At 44.0% G+C, this 23,711-nt stretch overlaps 1 protein-coding gene and 1 pseudogene across 1 annotated transcript; both read left to right on the top strand.

Moving 5' to 3' along the window:
• The first annotated feature begins 623 nt into the window (after positions 1-623).
• On the top strand, positions 624-4,644 carry LOC145976351 (cytochrome P450 4V2-like; annotated as a pseudogene).
• Positions 4,645-14,239: 9,595 nt separating this feature from the next.
• On the top strand, positions 14,240-17,382 carry LOC145976350 (uncharacterized). The gene is made up of 4 exons (XM_083107412.1): positions 14,240-14,550; positions 16,630-16,812; positions 16,895-17,287; positions 17,379-17,382. Exons 1-4 carry the CDS (start codon positions 14,240-14,242, stop codon positions 17,380-17,382), a joined length of 891 nt encoding a protein of 296 aa, XP_082963538.1.
• Positions 17,383-23,711: the final 6,329 nt, after the last annotated feature.

Genomic DNA, 23,711 nt, shown 5'->3' with positions numbered 1-23,711 from the left:
CGTGGTTTTATTTGCACTCGCGAATAATTGTTCGTATTCTTTATCGTAGTGGTTTGTTTCTACGATATCGATATAATTGGTGGACGCGGCGTAGTAATGTCTCGCTATCATCCGACGGAGTTGATTTTTCCTACCGGCACGGCGTGTTTTAGGCATTGTAGAAAATTAAAGTCATATTCGGATTTTCTGTAGGCGTCGAGCGGCTTGTCCTCTCTGAGCCGTCACTTCAAATCAGAAATGATTGATTATGCTTCGGATTTTCTGTAGACGTCGAGCGGCTTGTCCTCTCTGAGTCGTCACTTTGAATCAGAAGTAATCAATTTTGCTTCGTATTTTCTGTAGGCGACGAGCGGCTTGTCCTCTCTGTCGTCACTTCAAATACGAAAACTCGATTTAATTGTTATAATTTAGTAGCACGTGCCTGGTTAAGAATATCTGTATATTAACGTCGCGTCGCGTGGGATGTGGATTTATAGAATTAGGATTCTTTTGAATGATCACGAAGTTTAGCACACACTAGTATATATTTCTAAATTAATACACAAAATGTAATATATTTAAACTAGCACTTAGATTCGAGAATGAATTTATAATGAACTTGGAATTTGAGTTAAGATTATGATATGGAATTAGAGTTAGAGTCCAGCTTAGGACTTGTCGGTTCGGTGTCGCGAGTTAGACTGCTTGAGTCTGGGCCCGCTCCGAGGTCCCTCGATTTCGGCGGCTCGACTGCTGCGGCGGTCGAAAGTGGGGAGCTTGGAGAGAGAGGGGCCCTAGCTGAGCGCCATCTCTGGGCGCTTGGCGGTGGCTTAAATCTAACGCAGTGCCGCGCTTGGCCGCTAGTCGGAGTGCGGTGTCATAGCGCGCCTTGGCGCGCTTTTCAAATGCGCTGAAAGAAACTTAGAAGATTTACATGAAAGTTCGTGGAAAAATCAGGCGCGGGATGTAACACATGCCTTTGTAACTGCATAAGTGCATCTATTTGTATTTGTAGCACTAATAATAAATTATCATCTATTACCATTTAATGTCATCAAAAAGAATTTTTCTTGTTCGTTTAGTTCCAGTTTTTGTGAAACGTTTTGAATAATTTAAGTGTATTACATATATATTGCGTGTCTCTCTCTTCTGTAATCGCGAGTCGTAACGCAAGTGTAACGCAAGTGTAACGGTAACAACAAATACCCATACTTTTCGATAAGGTAAGTAATATCTCTATTTAGTGTATCTCTATTTACTTTCTAATCTGAAAAAAGCATCTCCATTAATTCATAAATTGTATTTATGTATTTTTCTTTGTTATAGTCTGAAGGACTATAACTCTATTTTAATATTAATATAGATTTTATTTAAACAAAAAAATGCAATGGAATGTTTGCGAACTGCGTAAAATTGTCACCTCAGCGAACTACGCGTGAGTTCGCCAGAAACACGAAAATGCAAAGGGTTTCGATTTTGAAACACTTTCGCTTGCACCAAGATTTGACCGTCACGAAAAGTTCACCATGATTTTATATGATAACGTCACTAGGCGGTCCCCTCCCAAATTTTAGCCAAAACGAGGAGTTAAAAATCGCTCATCGCGAGCGCGCAGCGGACAGTCGTTAACAAATATTGAACAATTGTAAGTGCGGGCTAGTCGCTAATTAATTTCACGTGTCAATTACTAAAGAAATTGTTAACTTATTACTTAAAAGAATAAAGGAAAAGGTTATAGAAATAATCCGAGTCTTATATCAAATCAAGAAAATATATTTGTAGCACTGATAATAAATTATCATCTATTACCCTCTAATCAAAAAGAATTTTCCTTGCTCGTCTAGTTCCAGTTTTAGTGAATGAACATTTTGAATATTTCAGTATATCGCACGTATACAGGGTGACCCATTTTAACTTAGGCAGCCAAATAACTCGAAAAATAAGCAAGATAGAGAAAAATGTTTTAGACAAAAGTTGTATGGTTTCGAGGGGGCCATAAGATGGTATCATTGGTTTGACCTTGAAGAGTCATTTGAAGGTCACGTGAAGGTCACTTCAATTTTTTTAAATGGAACATCCTATATATTTTTGTACATTCTTGTAGCTCATCTCGAGAGCTTTCCAAAACACTATAATTAAGTACATTTTCGTTAAGTACTTTTTGAGTTATGAGGCTTGAAATAATTTCTTAATTTTACATAAACCGTAAAATATCTTGTAAAATATTCATTTTTCGATTACCTTACCTTAATAGTTTTATGTACAAAATAATGAGAGGAATCAATTGGTGTAAAGAAAACACATAGTTGTTTCGAAGAAAAAATATGTAATTTGCAATTAACAATTCCATATTTTTTCTTAAAAACATAAACTTAAATTTAAACAGGCCATCAGAGCTAAACGCGGATGGTAGTGCGTAAGTTCAACGAGAATTAAGTTTTCGTTGAAATTTATTTGTGTGCACAGGGCACAAAATTTTCTTGGTACGATACCAAGCAAATTTTAAATAATTCTCAATTCGAGAAATTATTTAATTATTATCCCTCTATTTCCCCCCTGTAGTGTTGTAGGCGAGAAAAATATCGGGCTGAAAGTCGCTGAATCGGGAATCGAACCCGAGTCTTTCGCTTGCCGGGCGACTGCTCTTACCACTGAGCTATTCAGACCCCCCAACTCGATACTTCTCGGTCGCCTACAAATATATATTAAATTAAAGTATAACGCCATCTTCCGCCGGCGTGAATTAAATAACTATAAGAAATTAGGCTCTGTATATTAAAATATAAACTTAAATTTAAACAGGCCATCAGAGCTAAACGCGGATGGTAGTGCGTAAGTTCAACGAGAATTAAGTTTTCGTTGAAATTTATTTGTGTGCACAGGGCACAAAATTTTCTTGGTACGATATCAATCCCGATTCAGCGACTTTCAGCCCGATATTTTTCTCGCCTACAACACTACAGGGGGGAAATAGAGGGATAATAATTAAATAATTTCTCGAATTGAGAATTATTTAAAATTTGCTTGGTATCGTACCAAGCTCAGAATCTCTTTTGGCATATTATATAAATTATAAAATAATTTCTAATGATGTTAATAAGATTAAATTACTATATTAAATTACCATACTTTGTTCAAATTGTAACTTAAATTTGGTTAGTATAAACATTTTTTTCAAAGTAGGTTTATAACAGTTCAGCAAACAAGAAATATGTATAATATATGTTATAAACTCATTACAAAATTCGCTTAAATAAAAATGTTGTGTGTAATGTTTCAATTAAATTAAGAATTTTAATGCAGCATAAAATGCTATCATCTGCATTTCAATACCAAACTGATACAAATTCATAAATGTAATCAATAAGATTACATCTCTCTTATATATTGTACATGTTTATATTTATATAATTAAATATCTTATTTAATTTTATAATAGAATAAAGTATATAAAGAAATTAAAGAAATTTGTGGAACTGATCCTGTTAAATATGAAGATTTACATTATATGAAATACTTAGATTGTGTAATAAAAGAAACAATGAGACTATTTCCAGCTATTCCATTAATTGGGCGGTCTTTAACTAAGGACGTAAAAATAGGTATGTTTTCAAATATTATAATTCTATTATTTTATATGTGTGTTAGAATACATATAATCATTATATAGCTTAAGCACGAAAAACCATAATTTTTAAAGAATAATTACAAATATATTTTATTATTTAAAAATTATATTATATTATGTGCTCATTTTGTTCTTATATATAAACTACTTTTATATGTTGCCTTATACAGGGTGTCCCGAAACTATAATACCACTTGATATTTTAAAGGCAGATTCTCTGGCCAATTTAAAAACGATTTTTTCTCAGCGAAAATGTCGAGGGAGATCATTATTTTTTGCATATTCCCAATTTTTGTCATCATGTATCTTTCTAACTAAGCCTTAAATTAAAATTCTATTAAAGTAAACTCTACCTAAAATTAACTAAAGAATGTGACTTTATTAATATTTTATTCCCATAAGCCTTAGTTTGCGAAAAACCCTTTATTTTCAATCGTTTATAACTCGAAAACTATTAGTGCCGCGACATTTTCGCTGAGGAAAAATCGTTTTTAAATTGGCTAGAGAATCTGCCTTTTTTTTGGACGGAAGATACCTGGGACACCCTGTATATACCATACATATATAAAATATTATTTTTTATATCTTTTTTTAACGTTTAAATATAAGAGGATATATGTTTTAGGAGACACTATCTTGCCAAAAGGCACGGAAGTTATATTGATGATAATAGCTCTCCATCGAAATGAAAAGTTCTGGCGAAATGCACTAACATTTGATTCAGATAGATTTTTGCCAGACAAAATAGAAATATCACAGAAACATTACATGCCATTTAGTCATGGCGTAAGAAATTGTATAGGTGAGCAATAAATCACAAGATATTACGATAAAAATTTATTTATAATTAACTAACAACTTTTTGCAGGTGCAGGATTTGCTTTGTTATCGATAAAAATTCTACTAGCAACATTAATACGCAATATCGTATTTGAAACGGATTCTAATATTAAAATAAATGAAATACAATTGAATATGTTGCTTTATCTAGCGTGAAACCTCTAAGCGTTAAATTAAAAACACGAGGTCCACACTAAAATAGTATAAAAAGAAATATATTATGTAATAATTACGTAACAATACACATTTAATTAATGTATACATACACACACATACACACACACACACACACACGCATATATATATATTTTAATATAGTACATAAAATAAAAATTATATTAATTATATTAGATTGTAGTATTTGAATTTTCTTCGCATTATAAAAAGCTTTGTAATAGTATTCAATAGATTATAATTAAAATTTTGATTCTAGTAATTAATATTTTTTTGTCATATTTAAAAAAGATGTACATATATATATGTGTGTGTGTGTGTGTGTGTGTGTGTGTATATAATTTATATTTATTTATTGAATTAAATCGAAATAATTAAATATAAATATTGTAAGATTTCTTTTATTCATCTGATTATAATCGTTATCTAAAACTCTTCTACGATTATATAACTTTTCTTCGAGTCTGGTAAATATTAACCGAAATTTTCTGATTCCGCCTACATAAGTTGCTGAGCTTCAGTTTATATTCCACTTTGCATTTGCATTACGCATGCGCATGCCTTGATTGGTATATGTTTAATTTGTAAATTGATTGACAGTTTTGCATGACATGCAGTTTTACTTGGATGTGCAGTTTTCTTATTTTAATTTTACTCAATTCATTATGCAATAATAAAAAATGAATAATAAATTTTACCAATACAAAATCATAATTCTTCAATCTTGTTCTTGAAGCCAATTGTGTTCTTCGATACTGACATCCCTGAGAGTGTTTCTGAGTGTGAGTAATAATCGAATATATAGTGATGAATATTCATAATTAATAAATTTATTTTTTACTTCGATGGTAAAAAAGGCATAAAAGTCTGCATAAAGTCACAGAATCGTCTTCAATGAACTATATTTTAAATTGTTGTTTTCATTGTTATACGAATACGCCGGAATTTCACAATATTAGAGTATTAGAGTGCATTTATATGCACACAACATAATATTACTCCAATTAAACTTGTAACAAAGTGTACCTTTAGAATACAAAATTGTTACAAAAATATATATAAAAATTAGATGTTTTTTTTAAGGCTTACATTATATTTAATATAACTGGAAAAAAAGAATTATTCTGAATCTAGCTGATTCATTATTATAAATTTATTATAAATTTTGTTATTTTTTCTTAACACGATTGATAGTTTCAAGTCAATAGAATTTAAAAAAAGGTAAAAAAAGGGCGCCAAGTTCATGTACAAATTGTATCTAACTGTTGTCTTATTTACAAAAATAGTAATATATAAAAATTGCGCCAATTAAAAATAAAAGTAGGTATACAAGGCGGGTTCTAACCCTGGGATCTCAGGGGGGTGAGGGGCGAGGGGAACGGGGGAGGGGTAATGACGTCACGCGGGGGGTAATGACGTCACGCGAGGGGTGGGGGTAATGACGTCACGCGCGGGGGTAATGACGTCACGCGGGAGGGGGGTTGATGACGTCACGCGGGGAGGGGTAATGACGTCACGCGGGGGGAGGGGTAATGACGTCACGCGGAGGAGAGGGACCTCCCCGTTACACCCCTCACCCTCATTCCCCTCACCCCAATATAAGTAACAGCTCTCGCGGTACCCCACCCCTTCACCCCCTCACCCCAAATCGCAAGTAATATTATATTACATGCCCGGTTATCGCAATGATAAGTAATATTATATTACCCGGTTATCGCAATGATAAGTAATTTTATCGCAATGATAAGTAATATTATATTACATGCCCGGTTATCGCAATGATAAGTAATATTATATTACATACCCTAACGCGTCGGGACATGTTTTCGCAAACAAATGGCGACCCCCAGAATCATCTTCCACGATTTTTTCTCGGAAGGAATGCAACGCGTATCAGCGCCGATGTTCGGCTGCTTCGCGCCTTTGTTTCAAAGATAAGAAAGGATTAGATGAAATATATATAAGGAGAATTGGATGTTTTATCGCAAGTATAAGTAATATTATATTACATGCCCGGTTATCGCAATGATAAGTAATTTTATCGCAATGATAAGTAATATTATATTACATACCCTAACGCGTCGGGACATGTTTTCGCAAACAAATGGCGACCCCCAGAATCATCTACAACGATTCTTTTTCTCGGAAGGAATGCAACGCGTAACAGCGCCGATGTTCGACTGTTTCGCGCCTTTGTTTCAAAGATAAGAAAGGACTAGATGAAATATATAAGGAGGATTGAAACGCATCAAATCATAGTACGTGATTTGAACGCCCATCGACACGTCGGTTGTATAGCGGTGTTCTATTAGGAAGAATTTGTGTGATTAATGCATAAAAATGGAAGTAGACGAAGAAGATCACGCGTTGTCGGCTGACAGTGATTGCATTAGTGACTGCAGTTCAAACTTCACGGAATATATCAACAAAATAGTGTCTGTTGCGGAAATTAATGCTCTAAACGCACATAGTACAAAATTTTGTATCATATACTTTTATTATTCCACGGGTGGTGCTTTAGCTGTATGTCTTTCGTGTATAATTGCATTGCAAGGCATGGATAGCCAAATGATGTATGCTGTTCGAAAGCATAAAAATGAGACACTCAATGCGATGGATGGCCGATTCTGTTCAAGTTGTAGCAAGCCTTTGTATATAAGATTTCCGTGCAATATGTGCCCAATATGCACGCTGTGAAAAAACATTGAATAAGACTGTGTAAAGTGTGCGCGAGACGGAAAATTAATTTTAATATGGATAATTTTAATTATAATGAGGTCGATGATGATTATTTTGAAAATGAATATTTTAATTTGTTGAAAGACGATATCATCGATATTCTGGAGGGTAAAAAAAAATTTTTGTATAACGAACTTGATGTGCAACGAATATCACCGGTGCATTTTCTACGCGATCGCGAACTCGGTTTACGCGTATCACGAACTAGTAACCACGTTGTCGGACAACGGGTCTGTATCCAACGTGAACCTTTTTTTTTTTTTTTTTTTGACGCAGGGGAAATCTCCAAGGAGATACCCAATGCCCGCGGGGACGAAACATTGGGTTATGTGGGTTTTAGGGGCGCTTAAGACACGCCCCCGACCCACTAAAACCCCTGCGGTGACCTGGCCCGGGCCTGTCTGGGGCCCTCCGGGAACGAGCACCTGCAATACTTCCGGAGGGCCCCTGCCTAGCCTTGCCCGAGGGCCGCCATCTTTTTATTGGACGGCGGCCCTTGTCCCTCTCCCTTGTATATTTGGGAGAGGGGGCCTTCCCTTTGTTGCGGCACAGGAGGGTCACACTCCCATGCCGCTCCTCCGGGGGAGCAAATTTCTTCTCCCCGGGGAAGGACGAGGGCTTGGGTCTCCCGCTCAAGCCCCCGCCCTGTTTCGCCTTCCCCCCCTCTTTGTTGTAGGAGGGGAGGCGAGAACTACCTATATGTATAGGTGGGGTGATCTGTTTCAGTGATCACCCCACCCCCGTACCGGTGGTGTTATTAGGGGGGGGAAAGACTGTAGTGTTTTCCCCCCAGGTTTATCATCCCCCGTCCTGTCGGACAGGGGAGAGATCACTGCCTCCAATGAGGCGGCGACGGGGGGGGGGGTCTCCGGCGTGTTCGCCTTCTTCCTGTTCTTCTACCTCTTCCCCCGTCGCTTTCCGTATCCTCTTCTTCGCTGCTGATTGCGGCAGCAGCCCTTTCTCTCTCGCGCTCCGCGGCTTCCTTCTGTGTCATCGTTCTGACACAGAAGGTTGCCACAGCTCTCCATGCTTCTTCGCTCCCGACCATTTCTTTAACAACGGCCGGGAGCGATAAATCCTCCCCTATAATTTCGGAAAGGACACGGCGCTCCTCTACCCATGGGCAAATCTCGAGTGTATGTTGCGCCGTGTCCCTTGCCGCCTCACAGTGGTGGCATTTTGTCGTGCCTTCCTTCCCAATCTTATGCAAGGAACTCGACGAAACAGCCGTGTCCGGCGAGTACCTGCGTCAGGTGGTATGACATACTGCCGTGGGGCCTCTTTGTCCATTCGTCTAGGACAGGCCCCACGGCCCCGACGACTCTGCTCCCTGAATCTGTTGGGGGAATGGAGGTTAAGTACTCCCCCCACTCCTCCATCATCTGTTGTCGGGTTTGGAGTTTGACGACGTCCCGAATCCTAGCGGTGATCGGTACTTCCAACCCACGGAGCTCCTTCAACCTCTCGTAGGCGCGGGATTGTGCTCGCGCCACAAGCTGCATGGGCGGGAGACCCGCCAGGACCGAGGCCGCCGCGTGCGACACCGTCCGATATCCTCGAACGAGGCGGATGGCCACCCTGCGCTGTATCCTGCGCAGGGTGTCCCTTATATGTTTTCTGCCAACCGCCTCGTCCGCCCACGCTGGTGCCCCATATAGGGCCACCGAATTGACGGTGTGCGCATAAATGCGGCGCACCCGATCGTCTGGCCCCCCAAGCTTTGGTAGCAGCCTACTGAGTGCTGCTACCACCTTATTTACCTTCCCAGCCAGACGATCGAAGTGGTCGTCAAAGCTCCATCTTCCGTCCAGCTGTAGGCCTAAATATTTTAAGTTTTTCCCCAGCTGGACAGGGGTGTCATCCACCTGGATATGGACCCCGGGCGGCCTCCCACGGAGACCATTGTGAAAAAAGATGGCCTCCGTTTTCTGGGGGGCCACCCTCAGACCCATATCTTTAATTGCACGTACGACACATGCCACCGCGAGGTTCGCCGTCCTAATCGCCTCCCCCCAGTCTATACCCCCGGCCAGCAGCAGTGTGTCATCGGCATAACACACCACTCTGCAGCCGGGGGGGGAGGGCAATACGTAACACGCGGTCATATGCGATGTCCCAGAGTAGGGGTCCTAGAACTGACCCCTGTGGAACACCGCAATGCATCACCCTTCGGCATTGAGTATCGCTTTTGTTGCGGTACTCCAGGCCCCTGCTCCTGAAGTACGACTTGGCCACCTCCACGAGATATTGAGGGATACCGTGATGCAACAAGGCATCCCTCACCTTGCCCCAGGGCAGGGAGTTGAATGCGTTCTTAATGTCTAACGAAACCGCAACAACTACCCTGCCCTCCATTGTGTCAGACTCCACGAGGGAACGGACTCGGATTATTGCATCCGTTGTTGAGCGTCCCTCGCGGAATCCGAACTGATCCTCGTGGAGGTCCGGACCGTCGCTCCTCAGGTGCCGGACGAGTCGGTTTGAAATGATGCGCTCCAGCAACTTACCAACTTCGTCCAGCAAACAAATGGGCCTGTATGCCGAAGGGCAGCCCGCTGCTCTGCCCTCCTTTGGGATGAGGACCAATTTGGCCCTCTCCCAGACTGGGGGGAAGTATCCCTCCCGGAGGCATGAGCTGAAAAGCCTAGCCACTGTGCCGGACAGGTGGGCCAAGGCGTGGACCCAGACCCGGCCGGGTACACCATCAGGACCCGGGGCTTTATTACCTCGGGTCCGTAATCTCTTGATGGCCCCGGCCATCTCGTCGTCGGATACCTCGAAGCCCTCGTCCCACTCCACCGGTTCCCGCTGGTGGATTTCGGGAATTCTTCCCGCCACCGGGAAGAGGGTAGAGAGGGTGTCTTCGAGGACCTCGGGTTCCATCGACTCCGTTGCAGGGGGCGCCCAATGTCTTAGTTTATTCATAACGAGCCTATATGGACGCCCCCATGGGTCCGAATCTAGCGTGAGCAATTATTCGTCCCACGCCTTTGCCTTGGCCTTTCTGATGGCCGCACTGAGGGATTTTCTAGCTCCTCTGTATCCCTCAAGTGCTTCTTCCATACTCTCGGAGGGACCGCGCCTCCTTTCTCTGATGAAGCGGCGTCTGGCATTGACCGAGGTTCTGCGTAGATTCGCTATTTCCTCGGTCCACCAGTACGCCGCTCTGCGCGGTCTCGGCCTGGCCCGGGGCATGGCAAAGTCGCATGCTCTCGTTATAATTGCCCCGAGCCATTCCACCTGGTCTTCTGTACCTAGTGGAATTTCCACACCAGGCCAGGTCTCCGAGAGTATAATGGCCGTCAACCTGTCCGTATCCAGTTTTTTAAGGGCCCACCTTTTGGGTGTTGGGTCCCCTCTATCTCGGCGGCGATTCAGCACCCCTCGGCGCGTGACGTCGATCCTCATCCGAATATATAGATGATCGGATAGGGTCTCTTGCGGCATCACGCGCCAGTTGTCGATTCTGTCAGCCGCAGAGGGAGACGCCCATGTCAGATCGACTATGGATTCCCCCCGCGGTCTGACTAGGGTGCTGCTCGACCCTTGGTTCATCAGGACCAGGCCGAGTACCGCCGCCCAGTCCTCCATGACTCTGCCTTTGCGGTTTGTTTGCCGAGAACCCCATAGCCTATTCTTGTCATTGAAGTCCCCGGCCACCACAATTGGTTCGGGGAGTCTTCTCTGAATGATGAGTGAGATCTCATCGAGGACGTCCCCGAATTGAGCAGGGTCTCTTATGCTGGGGGGGATATAACACCCAACTACCCACAATGGACCCCATTCAACAGCCACATGGCACCTCCCTGCTCCAATTTTGGAGCATGGGGGGGAACCTAGCTCCTGCCTCCAGGTGATTGCGACCGAGCCGTTGTCGTCTGCCGCCCAACAAGGGTGGTTGGGTGGGACTTTATATGGCTCGGCCGCAATCCCAATCCCACATTTTTCTTCAGCCAAGGCATGGGTGAATAAGTCCTGCGCCCTGGCACAATGATTCAAATTGGTCTGGAGGAGGCCTATCTTAACCATTAGCAGTTTAAGTTTAGACCTCCTCCATGATCACCTCCTCCAGCTGTATCAGATCAGCGACCGGCACCTCATTGGTGCCCTTTTCCTTCTTTCCCCGGGGAGCTTCCTTACTCCTTGGCTTCCTTTGGGGTTTAGGGAGTTCCCCTTCCTTCCTATCTGAGGCGGTATCCGACCTCGATTTCGAGGGTGGGCCGTCTTCCTCCTCTTCTGCCGCTGCCACCTTTTGGGAAGGGTTTGTGGATTTTCCCCCATTTTTGGGTTTCCCTTTCCTTTTCGGGTGACAGTCGGTTCCCCCTACCCTGTGATTGGCTGGGAGACCAGCTTCAGCACAGAGGGGGCATCTGGTTTTAGCGGTGCACTCATTCGCCTTATGACCTGGCGCACCGCAGTTATAACAGGATCCCTTCCTATCAATGGCGCTTGTGCATTTCTCGCGCACGTGCCCCCTCTCCAGGCATTTGTAGCACTGCAAGGGTCTTGGCTTTAAGGCCTCCACCCTTGCAGTAACCCAGCCTACCGTGATCCTCCCTGCAGTAGCGACTTTACTTGCCGCCTGCAGGGGGCATCGCACCCACAATGTCCCCATCATCTTGGGTAGGGTGCGTATCTCGCCAGTCTTTATCTCGGAGGCATAACAGCCCCCGATTCTAGCGACCTCCGCCACCACTTCTTCCTTCGTGGCTGACTCGTCCAACCCTCGAACTCTCAGTTCGCCCTTTTTGGATGGTCGAGCCACACGCACTCCCTTCTTTTCTCTCAGGACCTCCATGAGTTTGTTGGCAAAGAGGTCCGCCTTCTCCTTCTTCCCTTCGCCAGGGATCTCGTAGACGAGGGCCCCCGTAGCGGCTTTCCTCGCCCTCACGTTTGTAATGCCCAGCTCCGACAGGTTTATCTTCTGCCGGGCTAGACTGATGGTCTCCGCATATTGCCCTTCTGGGCATGTGATTGTTACCGCGGCCGTCCTGGGAGCTTTCCTCGCCCTAGGCCTCGGCCCAGTGGTCTGTTGTGCCTTCCCCTTTGCCCTCAATTTTTGAGGGGGGGAGGCCTTCTCAGGTCCACTGTTTTTGATCGGGAGGGGATTGTCTGGATGCGATTTTGTTGCAGCCTCCCCTTTCTTCCTCTCCTTCCTCCCCACCACCTTTGCCCAGGAAGTTTCCCGAGATTTCAAAGGCGGCGGGAGGGTGAGAGGAGTAGGATCAGAGGATGCCTTTCTCTGGCCTTTAGCCGTTTTGGCTGGGCCAGTCTTCCCCTTCTTGCCGGGTTCCGGTGCCTTACTCGGCACTGTTTTTCCCCCGGCAGCATCCTTTTTCCCCTTTTTGGACCGAGCAGGGACCACGACTCCGGCGCTCGCCGGAGCCGCGGCGGACTGTGGGTCCTTTCTGGGGATGGCGGCTTCTTGGGAGGATGTGGGCTGGCTGCCTTGGTACGCCAGTCGACTCCTCTTTTGAAGGAGCCGCTCGATGCCGGCAGTTATGGAGTCGTATACCTTACGATTCTCCTCCGAATCTACCCCTGAGGGGTAGACTAACTCCAACCTTTTCTGAACTCCCTTTATGGGGGGTCTTAGAATAGGCTCTGGAGCGGGGGGGTTTTCGGAGGTCACTTCGATTTCCATGTCGGTGTCCTCAGTTGGCGGTCTCGCTGTTTCCCCTTCTTCTTTCCTTCCCTTTCCAGCGCTTATTTCCTTCCTTGGGAGCATTCTAGGCGCCTTCATTCTCCCCATCTCCTTTTGAGCCTTAAGCTCTCCTTGAAGACGGAGATTGTCCTCCCTTAATTGGCGGATCTCTCTTCTGAGAGATTCCGCCTCCGTTTCGCCATTCTCTAGGTCAGTTGTTGGACTCGACGCTAGAGCTCTGATCGCAAGAGTGTGTAGCGCGGCTTGCATAAGACAGGCCGCCTCTGCGATTTCCTTTTTTACTGTGCCCTGCATGTTTTGGAAGCGCACAACAATCTTTTTCAGGACCGTGGCCCGGTCCAAGGTCTGCGCCGTGATATCTACAAGGGGGGCCTCTCTCATTTCCTCCAGATATCCAGCCACTCTATCCTGCATTCGTTTCCACGCACGGGAACCGGTTAGCGGTGTAGAGGGGTCAAGCATTTCTCTCTCTTCCTCCGCTTCTCTTCTCTCCCGCTCCACCGCTTTCCGCGCTTTCAGGCGCTCATAGTCGCCTGTAGTCGTGGAACGACCCTGCTTCCTTTTCTTTGGGAGGGGTTCCTCCTCATGTTCGGGGTAATAGTCGTACCTTCCCATCTCATCCGTCACAAGGTTGCTGGTCTGCGATACGGATTTGCTGGGTTCCGAGGTCCCAGCTTCTCTTGTCAGGTTTATCCTGACTTCTTTGCACTCAACCATCCTTATTTTGGATGATCGAGGGCCTGGCTTCGAGGCCCTGGTGGTGGGTACCTCTAACCTCCCCTCCTCTTCCTTCCTTCCTTCCTGAATATTTGTTGGTGTTTGTTGTGTTTGTGGGATTTTGTTTTGTGTTTTGTTAGTGCAGTTCATTTTTGGTTTGATCCCACTGTCCCCTGACGGCTCTGCCGACCGGGTATACCCTCACCCCCGCCGCGAGTGTCCCGAAACATGACCGGCAACATCCACGACGGGGGGCCCCAAGTTCCCCCGGGGAGTCGACATATGTCACGGGCCGGCGGCCAAAGGCAGCGCCGGCACAGGACTCCAGCCCCCTACTCACCCGTGGGAGTTTTAACGCTCCCATGGGCTTTCAGGGGTTCCGCGCCTCCGATCTCGCGGACACCGTCAGGGGTGGTGCCACCCGGGGGGCCCCACGGACGGTTGGGACGGGGCAGCCGCTCCCCTACCCCGCCTTACCCGCCGTGGCGACCAGCATAATGTCCCGTCTTGGGTCCTCTAGACCCGAGACTATGCGCCTTCCCGGTGACTGCCGCTTCGGAAGGGGAAACGGTCACGGCAGCCACCGGGTAACCAAACACCCGCCGCCAGACCCTGACCTCGGAAACGTCCGAGCGGCTCTGGTGGCAGACGACGACCGGGGACCGACGGGGGGGAGTTATTTCCCCCCCGCCGGGAGACCCAATCGCCGCCATCCCCGTCACACCGACCCCGCCTCGGAAACGTCCGAGCGGCTCGGTGCGACCCGGGCCGGTAGTCAGGACAAGTCCGGTCACCCGGATATCTCCAGGTGAGTCAACCTGCCGACCCGTCCCCTCCTCCTACTCGGCGCGTATCCCAGGGTCACACCCCGGGCCGTTTGCCGAGCGGTGGGAGGCGCCTACCCCCTTGCGGGACGCCGCTTCCACCCCTCCCCGGAGGGACACCCATACTTGGGTGACACCCCGGCCCGGAGTGGACCGGCCACCGCATCCCCCCAGGAGTTACGGGCTAGCCCCGAGACCCCTTTATTGTGGGACGCCGAAAGCACCCCATGCCAGGACGCGCACCCACCCCGCAAGATCGCGAGGAGAATGCCGCCCCCAGACACAAGGCACCCCGGCACCCACATCCCCACCCGAGGGACGCTACGTGGCAGGAGCACCCACCACGCAGCACCCTCACCCCCAGCGGGAGCACCCGCAAAGTGCACGGAGGGAGGATAGAAATCCTCCCCTATCGGCTCCGTGCAGCCGGGGTTTGTAGTCGGGGTCTCCTTCCCCTACCGACATCGGGTCTCAATGACCCTTCGGGGACAAACTGTCCCCTGGGCAAAGCCGGGTGCCCTGGTACACTCTTAGCGAGTGATCCTCCCCGCCGGCCCTCCCGAGGGTTGGACCCTCGGTACTGTCACAGCGGATCGTAGGATCACCCGAGCCCCTCCACCACGACAAGGTGGTGTACCCCGGAGGAGATCCAACGTGAACCTGCTTATCACTGGTCTTACTCCTTCCGAGAAAAAATATACAGATGAATGTTTGACGAGTGCAAGAAAGAAGAAGAATTTAGCTATGGAAATAACTATTACTGCTATGCGACGAGCATTCTACGGAAGATTCTGTGTTTCGGCAAAGCTCTGGGCATTAGTATTTGTATAGATATTGGAAAGCGCGTAGAATTGGTGATAATGAACAATTTGCGTCCTTCGCAGTATAGGCGTTGGAAATATCCTAGATGTGAAATAATGTTCCGAAAAAATTGTGACAATGCCGATGATGATGATATGAAAGTTTTGCATTGTGTTCATGGAGATGTCTTAAACCTATGCTTTCAACGTTATAAACGTATGAATATACTCTCTCATGTTCAAGATACCGAACGGTATTGCTTATCGTGTGCAAAAGTCACGTGCAAGTGCTCCGTAGAAAACTGTGACGTAGTGTTTTAAAAGTGTGAAAAAAAAAGACAGGAAGAAAATGGAAAACATCGAGCAGACTGAACGCGACCTGGTGGAGCAGTCCCGCCAAATTGCCACCTTGGGCGAGTATTTTGCATGGCTGCAGCGTTGCGAGGAATTTATCAAACAGCTCGAAGAACGCAGCCGTGTCAAGCGTCCGCGACTCTCGATCAGAAGTAGACAGTCTCTGGTGGCTAAAACCGCGCGACTCGAAGGTGCAAAGACTCGATTGCAGAGACGGTTTATACCCAGCGGTGGTGATTATAGCGGCGACAATAACGCGGAAAGACTCGTTTGGCGAGAGATCGATACCGCGTTCGATAGTCGTATTCTGACCGGCTGTGATTAACGCAAACTATATCGAACCTCGTCAATTTCTCGAGGATGCCAAAGACATCGTGCTCGAGCAAGTGCAAGACGTTATAAAAAGACACAACAGTGTAAAAGTGAACACTATATTCAACGGTGAATTTGTGTCGGGTGATAAGCGTGCGAATAAAAGTATCAATACGAGAAACTGTGAACTGTTTCGCACGTCCATTTGCACGAGTGGTACGAGCGCCGTGTTATCGAGCCCACCCTAGCATTGCTGGAAGAATTTCAGGAACGCGATAGTAGCTGGGCATTGTCGCAAATACAGAATTTGACTGTTATGGTAAATAAATATAATTCTATGCGCGCGGGATGTTATATTAAATTACCGCGAGAAATTACGGCGAAGAAAGCGGTGGTTAACGTGCAATCCAGAGATAATGCGTGTTTCGCGTGGGCAGTGGTGGCCGCACTATACCCCGCTGAAAGAAAGATGGAACGGGAATCATTGTACCCACATTACGCGACGGTGTTAAATGTACAAAATATTGAGTTTTCGATGACGTTGAACCAACTAAAAAACTTTGAACTTGCAAACAATATCTCGATCAACGTGTACAGCATCGAGAAAGAGAACAGCATTGTTCCGATACGTCTTTCGGAACACAAGAAAGACAAACATGTGAACTTGTTGTACGTGGAAGACGGCAACAGCGTCGGACATTTCGCGTGCATCAAAAATCTATCGCGACTTGTCAGTTCACAGTTGAGCAAACACAAGAATCAAAAATATATCTGTGATCGGTACGTATAATTTAAATAGTTTATGTAATTATAAAATATATAATGCATTGCATAAATCTTTAATTTAAATATTCTTTTATAGATGCTTGCACTATTTCGGATCGGAGGACAAGTTGCAGTCACACATGGTCGACTGCGGGGAGATGAACGAATGCGCTATCCGATTGCCGAGCGACAATGACAAGTGGCTCGAGTTCAACAACTACACGAGGAAAGAGCGGCTTCCATTTGTGATTTATGCCGATTTGGAATGTGCGTTGACAAAGACTGACGAAGAAAAAAATTATCAGCATCATAAGGTATATAGTATAGCGTATTATATACACTGTTCGCACGACAACTCGTTATCCGTTTATAATTCTCACCGCAGTATTGATTGTATCGCGTGGTTCACCGAAGAACTTAAAAATTTAGCGTTACGTGTAAAGACTATTTTAACAACAAATGTCCCCATGGTAGATTTAACATCAGAAGAGTGGGAAAAATTTCATAGTGCAACGCATTGTCATATATGCGAAAAATTGTTTACGCAAGAAGACGATACGCGTGTACGCGATCATTGTCAGTTGACCGGGCGATATAGGGGTCCCGCGCACTCAAATTGCAATCTAAATTACAAAGAATCTTTTTACATTCCCATAGTCTTTCACAATTTATCCGGTTACGACGCGCATTTCATTATCAAAGATATAGCCACGGCGTTCGAAGGGGAAATCGAATTACTTCCGATAACCAAGGAAAAATATATTTCGTTTACGAAAAATGTTGACTGTAAGGAAGACAAAAGAAAATCACGGAAAAATCATGTAAAATTACGCTTCATCGATTCGTATAAATTTCTTACGGCAAGTCTCGACAAATTGGCATCTTATCTAGACAAAGATAAACTCAAAATTTTACATTCACAATTTCCAAATTTATCCGCAGAAAATTTCAGTTTTTTAACACGGAAAGGCGTCTTTCCGTACGAATATGTCGACTCTGTAGATAGGTTGCAAGATACATGTTTACCACCGCGCGAATCATTCTACAGTTCCTTGACCGGTGAAACTATATCCGAGAGCGATTACGCGCACGCCGAGAACATCTGGACGCGATTCTCCATTCGAACGCTAGGCGAATATAGCCATTTGTATCTCAAAATCGACGTCTTGTTATTAGCCGATATTTTTGAAAACTTTCGCGATAGTTGCATCAAAAGTTACGGACTCGACCCCGCGTATTACTATACTCTCCCCGGATACACGTGGGATGCCATGTTGAAGCATACAAAGATTACGTTCGAATTGCTTACCGACATCGACATGGTCATGTTTATCGAACGCGGTATACGCGGTGATCTGAGCCAATGTTCCAACAGATACGCGCGTGCTAATAACAAGTACATGCAATCGTACGACTCATCGAAATCATCATCGTACTTGATGTATTTTGACGTTAATAATTTATACGGATGGGCAATGTGTCAACCGTTGCCCTATGCCGATTTTCGATGGGTCGACGACGTGTCGAATTTTGACATAGCATCGATCGCGTTAGATTCGCCTACGGGTTATATCCTCGAAGTCGATCTCGAGTACCCGCATCTTCACGATACGCACACTGACCTACCGTTTTGTCCGACACGCGACAAGCCGCCCGGCAAGCGGCAAGACAAACTCCTCGCAACGCTATACGATAAGAAGCGTTATGTGATACACTATCGTAATCTACAGCAATGTACGCGACACGGCCTTCGCGTTACAAAAATACATCGCGTATTACAATTTACGCAATCTCCGTGGCTTCGCAATTATATTGAATTAAATACACAGTTTAGAACACTCGCGAAAAATGATTTTGAAAGAAATTTATATAAACTGATGAATAACGCGGTATTTGGCAAAACTATGGAAAATGTGCGTAATCGCGTCGATGTAAAATTATTAACAAAGTGGGATGGACGATACGGCGCAGAAGCGATGATCGCCAAACCAAATTTCCATAGTCGAAGCGTTTTTTCGGAAAATTTAATCGCCGTAGAATTGCGTAAATTGGAAGTAAAATTTTATAAACCAATATACGTCGGTATGTGTATACTCGACATATCGAAAGTGTGTCTGTATGAATTTCACCACGAGTACATGTCTCCCCTGTATCGCGACAAATGTAAGATCATGTACACCGACACAGATAGTCTAATATATCACGTCGAGTGCGTCGATGCGTACGAGAACATGAAGCGCGATATCGCTAGATTCGATACGAGCAATTATGCCGCGGACAATGCGTACGGTATACAGCTCGTGAATAAAAAAGTGCCGGGCTTGATGAAGGATGAAAATAACGGTGTGATAATGACCGAATTCGTCGGGCTCAGAGCAAAAATGTATGCGTTGTTACGTCCCCAGTTCCTCAGGACTGGTCTGGAAGTCTTACTTTCCCAGTTGGACGCAATTAATCTCTCAATTTGTTTTAGGGCAACCTGCTTGGCCGGCTATACCCTGGGACGCCGAGAGATTGAAGGTCTATTGTGCTTGGCAGAGAGGATTCTAGGTGGAGAGTGAATAAACGTTCATACTAAATTTTATAAGTTTATTTTGTTCAAAGTATATATATATTTTATTTTACAAATTTGAATATCCTTTTATTCCTCCCTCGGGTAACCGTACAATTCTGGTAGAAAGTAAGAATATTCGATGTTTATGGTTGAGATGGGTCTTTCTGGGGAAGCTAGGGAAATCTCTAAGGGCTCAAAGGGGTCTGGGTCTTCATATGCCACGGGGGAATAGCTAGGAGGACTATATAGGCTGTTTTCCTCGGGATAGTAGTTGTATAGGGGTACGGTGTCAAGATGTTGGAATGTCCCCGAGATGGAAGCAGTCTCTGGACTCTGACTCCAATCCACTGAAGGTCCGGGGATGGATGCCTGGTCGGAGTTTAGCGAGATGGTTGAACAGTTGCTTCTATCTTCGGTAATTCTTTCTACTAGATTGGAGGGAGAATATTGATTATGTGGGACTGGGATAATTTCGTGGCTTTCTTCCTCAATAGTGATTATGGGGATAGGTGACTGAGGTTCTAAGTCGATGATCTCGGGAACTGGTGCAATGATTTCATTCTCAAGAGTGATGATAGGGAAGAAGGTACGTCGCGTTTGCCTATTTCGTCTCACACGGCGTAGAATATTCCGACGGGTATTGAAGTTACCTTGTCTCGCTCGGACCATCTGTCGTTTAATTAACCAATTATAAACCTGTCTATTTAGTATTTGAGTCTTTGGTGATTTTGAAGTCACTTACTTTTGCGTAAAGTTGAATTTAAGAATACCCGATACCTGTTAATAAAAAAAAGAAAAAAGGAATTCCATATGAATGTTCAATTTATAATTGTTATCCCGAGTATAGTCAGATAGATGTCCCCAAAGTTGATAGAAGTATAGACCGGCAGAAATAGAAAGATTAGTATAAAAAATTTTATTGTTGGTAACGTTGACTCCCGAAAATTACCGACCGTCGGTAATGTAGATTTCTGTTTTACCGACCGATGGTAAGTTATCGACTGATGGTAAGTTATCGACCGATGGTAAGTTATCGACCGATGGTAAGTTTTGATTGATGACTATTGGAAAAATTACCAACTGATGGTAAATTAGGATTATCGAGAATTTATTTGTTTGAAATGTTAATGTGTTATCTTGGTTTCAAATAAATTCTTATTTTATTTTGATTCTCTGAAAATCGAAAGAGGATTCGAGGAAAAATCAGGAGTTTGGATACGCTGACAAGGTATCCACCTATCATACGGCTGGCTTAGTATTAACCTCGTAAGGTTAGGTTATAATTGCAAGTAGTGATAATAATTCAAATTGTTATAAACTAAGCCAGTGTATTTTCTCTAAATCCTGGGATGTATCTCGTATTTTGAAGTTAAGGCTAAATTCAATCCAAGATCAAAAGGTCAACTTCTATCATTGGGATAAATCCCTCAAGATAATTGCCTATTAATCGAAAACTGTATTTTCGCCTACTCAAACGTCGATTGACAGGAGGCCGCTTATTTTTTCTATTGCCTCACCAGCTCTAGGTTGAGAAACAACCTCTATCATGGGAATAAATTCCTCAAGATAATTATTTTTCCACCGAGCCAGACTTGGGTTCGACCTGCCGCTGCAGTTTCGCACTCGCTCACTGTCTATCGCGTCGTCTTATCAAAGAGATAAGTCCCAGATAAATTTTCCAATTGGAAATGATATTTACTAAGTTGAATAACTGGATTAAGGAATACGGGTAATCAAAGGTAAGGTTCCCGTATTGTCGCGCACTGTTTCACTGAATTTAGTTGTTAGTAGAAATTAAAGGTTAGATTAATGACAAGTGGCCGGATATTTACCAGTGTCTGAAATGTCCTAGTGTGTGAAGGCTGCTTCCCTTCACTAGGCTGATGAGTGGATGCTGCTTCCTTCCGCTGGATACCGTCTACCTCAGTGACAGTTCGGGATGGAGGTTGCAGTCCAGGAGTTCGATTGAGAAACTCAATGTTCAATAGTCACTGAATTTATTAACTGAATACACGTACAAAATCTCGGAGATATAAGTATTAACTTGAAGATCGGTGGGCAGAATGCCAGTTATTAACTGTTGAAAACGTTGGGCCAAATGCCGGGTTAACACTGCAGTTGAATGTTGAATATCGTTGGGCCAAATGCCAGTAGTTGTTAAGTGTTGAAAACGTTGGGCCAAATGCGAGGAGGACCGCTCTGCACGGGTTTATATAGTCGTCAGTCCCAGTTTTGCACACGGTCCCAATAGTAGGAGATACGCTTCTCCGTGGAGGGAGTCGAGCAGTGATTGGTTCCCTCCTCTGCTTCTGGCTGCGCGCGCCTCGAAAAATGCGTGCGCCTCGAGGGATGTGCCGCGTTGTCAACGGGTGATTGGTTTTCTCTGACGTGATTGTTGCGCAATGATTTGGGATTGGCTCCCGCTGACGTGACGGATGCGCGCGCCTCGGAAGATGCGCGCGCCTCGGCGTGGGCGGTGCGGTCGCTCATTGGTTCCCTTCTCCGGGCTGGTTGCGCGCGCCGCTGGCACGAGCGTGGGGAAGATGCGCGCGCTGCTGGGCGTTGCCGCAGGAATTGGGCGTAGTTTGGGCGTAGTTTAATTTGTAGATGGTGGGACTCTTCAGAATTGGAGTGGGGGTGACGGAGCGGTCAGTATAGAATCGGCTATACTGGTTGCATTGTATTTTGACACATAAGTTTTATAATAATTATTAGACCATCAGAATTTCTTTGCAGTTTATATGCATATATTTTCTAATGTAGTTTTTTAAGCTCTAGCTGTAGAAATGTCAACGGAGTTTCTAGCATGCTCCGTTCGAAAGTTCATTTTTGTCTCTATGTATTATTATGGAAAATGCCTTTAAATATTGTTAATAAATTCTGACATCATAATTATTATAATTACAATTATTTTAACATAAGTATTTATGCGGTGGGATATAAGTATATAAAGACTATAAATTATTTCAATAAATGGTGCAACAATTTTTATTCTTTGCTTTTATTTTTAATATTTATATCTATTATGTTCTTGAATAAAAATTATTGCATGTACTTAATATTAATGTTTAACAATAAGTTAATTATTTCGTTATGTTGCGCAATGTTCTCTTGAACGGATTTTTTGTAGATTAATATATAAATGGAGGTTATTGCATACGCTTAATAACAATAAATTCATTTGTTACTTAATGATAATTAATTATTTCATCATGTTGCGTAATGTTGTGCAATAATATTCGAGCGGAATATTCCATAGTCTTAGTTTGGAATGTGATGATGACTCATAATATCGCATACGGAAAATTATATTTTAAAACTTCGTTTATAAAATTAGTAGTATTGGAGTTTTCATAATTATGTATACATGTGTCGGTCTGACCTTTTATGCTCCTTAAGGGAAAATTGTCATAAGATTTTTATTTATAGTATTTTTCGAGTTAATCTGGAATCAATGATTTTTGATATAATTTAGGCCTCAAAATAATTAGATATACATGTAGTCGGTGCCGAGACATGTTCAAAAATATATATATATGTATATAAAGTCTTTTGGTTTTTGATTTGTAAAATTTCTTGTGTATCAGGATTACATATTAGTAAAGGAGGTATTCTCTTATATGTCGGTAAAGTTAGTATCATCGCTACACCAGAGATGGCGCTGCCCTCTGTCGGTAATGTGGGTATGGACAGTCTTCACTGTCGGTAAGGTAGGAAATGACTTTATCCTCAGTCGGTAAGGTAGAAAACTTCCTTATCAACCGTCGGTAATTTTTCTGTCGGTAACTTTTGCTCGGTCGGTAAGGTAGAAAACTTCCTTATCGACCGTCGGTAACTTTTATGTCGGTAACTTTTACTCTGTCGGTAAGGTAGAAAACTTCCTTATCGACCGTCGGTAATTTTTCTGTCGGTAACTTTTACTCTGTCGGTAAAGTAGGAATTTATTTTATCGACTATCGGTAACTTTTGTGTGGGTGATTTTGCCTATTGTCGGTAAAGTAGGTAATTTTTATGCGGATGATACTATATGTGGGCAAATACTTAAAATTATTTCTATCAGTCCTAAGTGAGGTTATGTTATGTATAGCTAGCTTCTTAACAAAGAAAGATTATTTTCGGAGATATTGACAATAGTATATCGTGCGGCGGAATGATATTGATGTACTATAAGTATTGGTGATATTACATTGCGCGGTGAGATTTTATAATAAGAAATATTGGTGACAATAGATGGCGTGATGGAATTTTAATTAACAATATTAATTTATATTAACAATAATATGTTACTCGGTGGAATTAAGATTTATATGTTCGTCGGTGGAATTACAGTTTGAATATTATAGAGGCAATTTTTGCGTGT

This window comes from Camponotus vicinus, unplaced genomic scaffold (genome assembly GCF_025532165.1).
Source record: "Camponotus vicinus isolate PSW18456_S1 unplaced genomic scaffold, iyCamVici1.0 SCAF_8, whole genome shotgun sequence".
Taxonomy (NCBI): domain Eukaryota; kingdom Metazoa; phylum Arthropoda; class Insecta; order Hymenoptera; family Formicidae; genus Camponotus; species Camponotus vicinus.
Note: the sequence above shows the minus strand (reverse complement) of the source record. Positions and strands in the feature narration are given on the sequence as shown.

What these genes read in the sequence shown, in the direction of transcription:
- LOC145976350 (XM_083107412.1), top strand. Translation starts at nt 14,240, where the DNA reads ATGTCCCGTCTTGGGTCCTCTAGACCCGAGACTATGCGCCTTCCCGGT. An exon ending in GGTCACCCGGATATCTCCAG is followed by an intron (nt 14,551 to 16,629) that starts GTGAGTCAACCT and finishes CAACGTGTACAG; the next exon opens with CATCGAGAAAGAGAACAGCA. An exon ending in CAAAAATATATCTGTGATCG is followed by an intron (nt 16,813 to 16,894) that starts GTACGTATAATT and finishes ATTCTTTTATAG; the next exon opens with ATGCTTGCACTATTTCGGAT.